Source organism: Morus notabilis, unplaced genomic scaffold (assembly GCF_000414095.1).
Source record: "Morus notabilis unplaced genomic scaffold, ASM41409v2 Scaffold565, whole genome shotgun sequence".
Lineage (NCBI taxonomy): Eukaryota > Viridiplantae > Streptophyta > Magnoliopsida > Rosales > Moraceae > Morus > Morus notabilis.
The window spans coordinates 29,732-37,806 of NW_010363644.1; the positions used below are offsets into that span (position 1 = coordinate 29,732).

Here is an 8,075-nt window from a genome sequence, read left to right on the forward strand (position 1 = left end):
CTTTGATTTTGATATCAATAAATCCTCAGAATAAAGGCTGATCAAATAAGGAATACAATGCCTATTACGACCAACAAAACCTTAATCCTCAGAATAAAGGCTGATCAAATAAGGAATACAATGCCTATTACGACCAACAAAACCAACACTTTTAAAATGACAAAACAAAACAGAGTAAAAGAAGAGAGCAATTCAGATATTATGTTGGTCGTCAGATAGGAGCGAAAGACTTAAATGTGATAATCACAGAGATTCATCTGAACTATGCTTTGTAATCATCATTCGACCACCAATTTTATACGTTTAATTATAAAACTCAATAATTTAAAAAAAAAAAATTGATTATAGAAGATAGCCTCAGAAGGAAGGCAGTAGTGGTATGAGGTAATCACGATAAATCATAAAACCCAATATACCATTGATATCATCATTGGCAACTTTTATACAAAGACAATCTTCTTGCTTAATTATTTCATAAAAATTTTTATCCCAAAACCAACAAAAGAAAAAAAAAACAAGGGTTCTCTTAAAAAAAAAAAACTTTAAATAACAGTGAAAATAACGAGAACTTCACAAACGAAGAAACTTTACGGCCTCATAGAGAAGATTAGATTTGTCAACACAAAATTTCAGACATATGCTTGTCTAAATAAAAAATTTAATCATCGGCCGCATAAAATCAAATAAAGATATCATCTTTAAACCTATATGCTAACAAGAGGAAGAATTTTCAGAAACCAGAAAGAGAAATCAGAGAGGAAAAAGCAAGAAGAAAAAGATTTTCTTTAAAATGAAAAGGGACTCAGAATATGGGTGGTGATATATCAGAATGGTCGGCAAGGGCTATGAACCCATTACGACGAACGAGACCTTATCACAATAATCGTCACCGTCCCCAAACAAAGCAATTCCAAAAACAAACAGACAAAACCTCGAAGAAGATAACAATTGAAGAAATTAGACGAATCAACGAGTTGAAGATCACCAATTTTGCGACGGAATTGGAAAATAGAAGACCCGGCAGATATGAGAGGAAAACTAGGGTTTCGATCAAGGATGGAGATTGTTGTGACGTTCCGCTGGTACTTATAGCGAAGGAAGGAGCTAGGGTTTTAGGTTTCGGCGGTTGGAGATCGGATTTGGGATTGTGATATCGGGTCCGTCTAATTTATGGGCCCGGGTTAGTTGTGCCTTCCTAACCAAACCGTTTCTGTCGGGTCAAATAAATGTCGGCCTCGTTCGTTTCGCTGATTCGAGTTTATAATTGGAGTTGAGATGTGATTGTATGTGAGAGCTTTTTACTGTAGCAAAAAAGTTAGATGTGATTGTTTGTGAGAGCTTTTTACTGTAACAAAACTCGAATTCTAAACTCGAATCAGCGAAACGAACGAGGCCGTAATTACAAAAATATCCTCCCTGGCTTCGTTTTGTTGCAAAATGCGCCATTCCTTACCATTTAGAGGCACTGCCACTGACATTCACAACAATGTGACCCCCTTTTTATTCTGTGGGAATCTCCATACATGCACCCTCAAGTTTTCGTCGGTTGGCATATTAGACCTTCAACTTTTAATTTTGACTTTTGGAGACCTAAATTTAACAACCTTTTTCAATTGCAGTGCAATAATGAACATCTATTAGAAGATGGGATGCCATATGATATTTGCAAAAATTGTATCTTAAATTTTTATTGGTTGGCAAATTGGACATGATAAATTTCTTAGTTTTTGCATTGGACCCTATTTTTTTGTTCAATAATGTTGTGTATGCCAAAGATCAAATTTAGGGTGGGCTTTTCTGTTTGTGGAAAATTTTTTTATGATAGTTTATGGAATTGTTAAATCTTGTGACTTTGGGATAAAATTGCAATATATTTTAATGATTTGACAATTTTGGGACATTTTAATCTCTAAGGGCTTGTTTGTTTCATGCGTTTAAACTCATAATTTTAGTTCTACTATAGTGTTTGCCTCTCACAAAAAATTTAAATTTTAAATGTCAAAATTAAGAATTACTGATTTAAACGCATGAACCAAACGATCATAAGAAAAGTATACTTTCTTTATTTAGTCGATAGCTTATTGTGTTTATAAATGGATCATAGCTCATGAGTCTGAGTAAAAGTGCCCTTTTCTATCTAACGATTAGTTTTGGATACAAACCTATCTTTGTAAGTTTTTCTTGTTGCTCTTTGAGTAAAATAGTCTTTTAACTACCCAAGTTGGGTCCAAATCTAAGGGATAAAGTTGATAATCCATCCAAGAGGGGGGAGTTGATAACAAAATGCTAAATCTAAAAGATGCAATGTAAATTTTAAAAAAGAATATTTACTATTGATTAATACCTCTAAAATGTATGTGTGAATTTATATCCCTTACTATTATTGATTAATACTTTTTTAGTCAATAATTAGATTAGTCAAAAGGGTACTAAAAAAAAAAAAAAAAAAAAAAAAAAAAAAAAAAAAAAAACAAATAACGTCATGTACCAAATCGCCTGCATCAGAAAAAACATCAAGAACGGAACAGACCCCACCCAGCGAGAGAGAACTACCTAGCGTACAGCAAATGAATATATAAACAAAGAAAATCTAATTGCAAGGAAAGAAATTCGAGATCAAATCGCCTATTACAAGCCTGTGTCATCAACAAAACTATATTTTCCAAGCAAAGGATTCTACATTCTAACATGACAGACGGTGTTACAAATGTCATCAGAATCTGACATATACAAAACCAAAACTTGACGGCGTGATTATGAATCCACCACAACAACAAATTGGTTGCGATGCCTTCCAGATGACACAAAGAAACCAAGAGAAATAAACAAGCAACCACGCTACCTCTAAACATCTTTCACTCAATTTCTGTTAGGTCTACTTCTATCCACCGGCACAATCTGTGAATCAACTGTTGACAGGATCTGGGGCATTGACATGCCTCCGGACACAACAATTTCTGCATTTCAGGGACGGAAAAATTTTGTTAGTCTATGAAAATGCAATATTAAGCTTTCTAAATATCTGGATCTCACTAGATGAAGAGCACCACTTGTATTTCAGAAGAAGTAGATCTAGATAAAGTAACATATTAGAACCAGGTACTAACCAATTCCTTCTCGAACTGATAAATTAGGTCTTATAACATCATTGGTGTTGACCAGGAATATATCACCAATGTAAAGATGGTTGGTAGGCACATAGACACAGCATAGCTCCTCTTCCCCAGAATAATTCTACATTAAAAGAAAATCGAAGAACAAACAATACTCAAACAGTCTAGAATCCATGTAGCATATAATACGGTGTCAGTCGCCTAACTCCTGACAGCTAAATCACAAAGTCAAATTCCAAAACAGCGTACCGATGACAGATGGTCCATCATTACACTAGACAATTAAAAATAATGGACATTGTTATTGGCCAGTATGGCACAAATCAAAATCATTTCATCAAATGATTTCAACAAAATTACTTCTCTTATTAGTGCCAAATTGAACCCTTAATACAGTAAAAGTTTCGCCAAAGACCCACTAGCATCAAAATAAACTATAAATATAGAAAAAGGAGACTAAAAATAGGAAGTATTTGCCACTAGCTGAGAATCGAGTGCAGAGCTAGCAACAGTGCACACTATAAACATGTATGATAAAACATCTAATAATTACAAAAATAATACAACCATAAACAAAAGTATTCAATCAAAAGCAGTGCAGATGCGATAGTTGCACAGTATAGAAATTATTAATAAACCTGGAGAACAACAGATGAAGTGATGAACCCAAATGCGTATTCACCAACACGCGGATGTCTTATGATCGCAACTTCCTTGAAAGCTTGTGTATTTTGATCTGAAAGTATGAAGTTATAAATTGTAGACTACCACACACCCTATGTTGATACAATAATTTTTTTAAAAAAGAAATAAAAAAGGAATGAATGCTAATATAGAGCAGACCTGGGGATATGGCAGCACTAATCTGCTTGGAAGCATTGTAGATATGACGAACCAAAGGCATCCTTTTGATAAACCACTCCCCAAGACTCAGGACAGAAGCACCCAACCATGATGACATGAAGACCCCGACCAAGAAGATGAATGTTATAGAAGTAATAAATCCGAGACCTGACAGGAATACATATAAGTGAAAAAGTTGACAACGTATAAAGAAGAAATATCCACTGAGCAAAACTAAAGTCACTTTTTTTTTTCCCTTGATAACAATAAACAGATTTTGGTACAGTCTATCACCTCATCTATTAACCAGTGAAACTTTATAATTGTAAACGGAATATATCTTCCTTTGTCTAAAGATAAGAACTTCACCTCAAACACCAAGATCCAGCCAGTTGAATAAAATAATAAAGTTACCTCCTAGAGTAGATATTCTTTTAGACAGTCCTTATAGTTTTATGGGCAAAGAGAGGTGATTTACCGAGTCTGTACCCAAATTACCACATTAGTGAAAACAGATTGGTTGTCCCAAATACATAGAACGAGATATGCCAAGCTCAAGACATTTGGTAAGATTGGATAAAAATTAAAAAAAAAGAAAGAAAAGAAGATCATAAGTATAGGGGGAAAAAGAGGGATAGGAAGAAGTAAACATTAAAAAAAATCAAAAGAGAATAAGAAAAGGCTCTGCCAAAAAAAAAAAAAAAAAAAAAAAAAAAAAAAAAAAAAAAAAAAAAAAAAAAAAAAAAAAAAAAGATAAAAGTAACAAAAAGATACTACAAAGAAAAGGCTCTGCCAAAAAAAAAAAAAAAAAAAAAGATAAAAGTAACAAAAAGATACTACGATCTCAGGAAAAATATTTCCATGCACATCGTGCACATTTAGCTTTCCACTAAATAAAACACGGGTTATTATGTTCTTAAGCGTACAAAATTGATGATTCGATAAAGTTCCAAAGCTTCCACACTAAGGGCCAGTTTGGTAGTGCTGTAGATTTTAGAAAAATTGTTTTAGCTGTGCTGGAAAAAAAAACAGCTGTTATAAAAAGCAGACAAGTGTTTGGTAAACTGTAATTATACAAGTATTGATTCCAGGGGTATTATGGGTATTATGGAAGTTTCATTAATTGTACTGATTGCCGCACAATCTAAAAACTACAGTTGTCTTTGGGCTGCTTCTGATTTTGACTGTAAATTCTTCAAAAATTCTTTAAGAATCACTTTTATGGTTTTTACCAAACACAAATTTTAGCTGTGGATAGCTAGAGAATTAATTTTGGACTCCAAGAATCACTACCGAACATACCCTAAGTCGTTGACCAACCCATATAAAGACAACAAACTTGAAGAGCTGAGGAACTAGAATTTCAAAATGCAATACTTGTGAAAGCTTCTACACCTTAAAAGCCAGTAAGGCTTAGAGCATCTCATCAAAATCAATTCTCACAGGTGATTGATTTAAATCACCAAATAAAGAATGGAATAGAAAAACTGTTACCATACAAAGAACATGCTTACCAAAAATATCAATTCCAAGTTGAGCATAAATTGGAGAGAAAAAGCCATCCACAAAGTGAATAAACCACCACGTAATATAGAAAGTAATAGCTATTGGAAGCAAAATAACACTGCAAAACAGCAAAGCGTCAGTAGCTATAGTTAATAATAACAGCACTGAGCACAAAATCCGTAACTCTACCACAAATGATTATCACAAACTCATTACATCTTGGAAAAAAGCCTTCGTATTTGTCGCACAACTATTTCATTAGCCACAATGGAATTCATGAACTTAGCCAAATAGTTTACTTATAATTCTAGTCTCTTAGAAAACCATAAACTTTTAACTTAATAAATAAACAAGTTGCAAAGTTGAAACTCAAAGGTCATATCACATACAAAGCGCTTGAAACTCCAACAACCGTAAGCAAGCATCCCTCAAGACTTAATAAATAAACAAGTTGCAAAGTTGAAACTCAAAGGTCATATCACATACAAAGCGCTTGAAACTCCAACAACCGTAAGCAAGCATCCCTCAAGACTTAAAATACAAGTAGCATATTTATTGAGTTTTGAGTAAAAATACAGCAAGTACCATATTTGTTGATTTTTGAGATTGTCTCAATTGAAACAAGTACATATGAACAACAGGAAAAAAGTGGAGAACAACCTAGACGTTCTCATTCAAGATCTTCAGAAGCATCTAATTAAGCTAAATACCAGTTATTGCACGGTATCACCACCACATTTACAACTATTTTACTCGTTCCAACACTAAAGTTCTAATTTTGATTAATAAATGAAAAAATTTTAGTAGCAGCGACAGTGGTCAGTGTAAACATGGGTGGTAATGTTGGGTGTAGCAGTGATGATGGCTTCTGAAATTCCATCTTGCAATCTTACACGCATAAGAAAATAGCCTTTACAAATTACACACATGGACGTAGAGTAATACTGCAAATTTAACAGACTTGATGGCAAATAAGAGCTCAGAGAAAGACGGTTTTACCATCCTGTCATGAACTTTTTTGACGCCCAGCTCCTAACAACTTTGTAAAAAGTCTACAAGTGACATAACGAACAAGAGCAAGAGTTAGGTGGATAATATATGCAAACTCACAATCATGTATAAGCACTGGAAGACCAGAAGGAATCAAGTGAATAAGAGAACATAGTAGTATAGATCATGGATGCAATATCAGAAACTTGTTTAATGATTGTCATTGTCATGAAAAATGCGTGTCATGTATCTGAATCATATTGCTCAAAATCTACCCATTAACATTTAGTGAACTTTTCTCTCCAATCAAAGAAAATAATCACTGTAAACCTAAAAACTGAATAGCTCCAAAGAGATTCGTACTGCAACAAAATGGCAAAGCTATGATCATTGTAAGACTGGAAACGATTTCGCTTAAGCTAAAATCAATGACCAAAGAAAATCAATGGAACCTACAAATTGAACAAAGGGAAAAAAAAAAGAAAAGAAAAAAAGAGAGAGAACAACTTTACTTCTTGAGTAAACATTAAACACCATTAAATTCAACTACAGACTAATCCAATTTTGCACTAAAATCAAGCCTCAATTGCCCAAAATAGGAAAATAGCTACAAAAGCTTGAATTTCGCGAATCTGAGTTCGCCAATCAATTCGCTTCAGACAAATTCACCAGACCAAGAGTCAAACGCAACTCAATTGTTCCACCAAAAAACCTCGACAGAAGAAAGTCAGAACAAATCGACAATAGAAAGGCTACAAAATCTCATTTTCCGATTCCGAAAATTTTCTCGGCAAACAAACAGAAAACCGGAAAAATACCTCATGGCCTGTGTGGTGGTGAGTGGAGGAAGAAGAGGAGGAGGGTTTGGAGGAAGGCTCATCGTGAGCGGAGTTGGCGACGGGGATGAGAAGCTCACGATCTCGCTCTCTGTCTCTGTCTCTGCTCGCCATCACAATCGACGACGATTTGTCATCGCCCATCGCCGGCAGACCCAACAACACGACGCCGTTTCAACTCCGCCGCGACTGTGAATTGTCTTCAGTCAGAAGGGAAATTTCCAGAACGGCGACCGACGACTCTTGTATTCTCCTCCTCTTCCTGATCTCGCTTTTCTTCTTTCTCTACCTCTCTCCCCTTTGGTACTGTAAATCACTATTTTTCCAATTTGAAAATTTTGCTTTTATTTATTTATTTAATTTTAAAAAAATTTAAGGGTATTTTCAATTTAATAAATGAGGTTGGAAATGGATTAGGGTTTAATTCGAATTGAAAATTTTTTTTAAGGGTATTTTCAATTTAATTAATGAGGTTGGAAATGGATTAGGGATTAACGAATTAAAATAATCATGTATGATTTTTTAGATTAGTGGATCATATGTCTTTTACTAATTGGATTATTTTAATGATTAAATCTTATCAAAATTACATTAAAATAAAGAATATATGTAGAACTGACGATTTTTGATACTTAATAAAGGACGAAGCCATTGCATGCCACACCCCTCTGAACTTTTCTTTTATTTGTCATTTTACATGTTCATTTATGCCAAATATGTAGATAGCCCCCCTAAAAGTTCAAAAACTTTTTTTTCTTCCCCCAAAAATTGAAAAGTTATTGCAATA

The 8,075-nt window shown here is 34.0% G+C and overlaps 1 protein-coding gene and 3 non-coding genes across 4 annotated transcripts; all 4 read right to left on the reverse strand.

The window, feature by feature from the left end:
* Positions 1-203: 203 nt before the first annotated feature.
* On the reverse strand, positions 204-291 carry LOC112092817. Its single transcript, XR_002902764.1, has one exon. It is a non-coding gene; the product is annotated as a small nucleolar RNA snR60/Z15/Z230/Z193/J17 (small nucleolar RNA).
* Positions 292-353: 62 nt separating this feature from the next.
* On the reverse strand, positions 354-436 carry LOC112092819. The gene has a single exon (XR_002902766.1). It is a non-coding gene; the product is annotated as a small nucleolar RNA U83 (small nucleolar RNA).
* A 362-nt stretch (positions 437-798) lies between these two features.
* LOC112092818 lies at positions 799-895 on the reverse strand. The gene has a single exon (XR_002902765.1). It is a non-coding gene; the product is annotated as a small nucleolar RNA Z43 (small nucleolar RNA).
* A 1,679-nt stretch (positions 896-2,574) lies between these two features.
* LOC21385471 (protein LIKE COV 1) lies at positions 2,575-7,594 on the reverse strand. The gene is made up of 7 exons (XM_024169880.1): positions 7,271-7,594; positions 6,462-6,514; positions 5,471-5,580; positions 3,957-4,124; positions 3,752-3,849; positions 3,108-3,234; positions 2,575-2,957 (listed from the first exon to the last, which is right to left on the reverse strand). Exons 1-7 carry the CDS (start codon positions 7,430-7,432, stop codon positions 2,860-2,862), a joined length of 816 nt encoding a protein of 271 aa, XP_024025648.1. The 5' UTR covers positions 7,433-7,594; the 3' UTR covers positions 2,575-2,859.
* Positions 7,595-8,075: the final 481 nt, after the last annotated feature.

Coding starts and splice junctions, on each gene's coding strand:
- LOC21385471 (XM_024169880.1), bottom strand. CDS start 7,432: ATGGGCGATGACAAATCGTCGTCGATTGTGATGGCGAGCAGAGACAGA. Junction 5,581..6,461: donor AAAAAGTTCATGACAGGATG/GTAAAACCGTCT, acceptor GCTGTTTTGCAG/TGTTATTTTGCTTCCAATAG. Junction 4,125..5,470: donor ACTTGGAATTGATATTTTTG/GTAAGCATGTTC, acceptor TATTCCTGTCAG/GTCTCGGATTTATTACTTCT.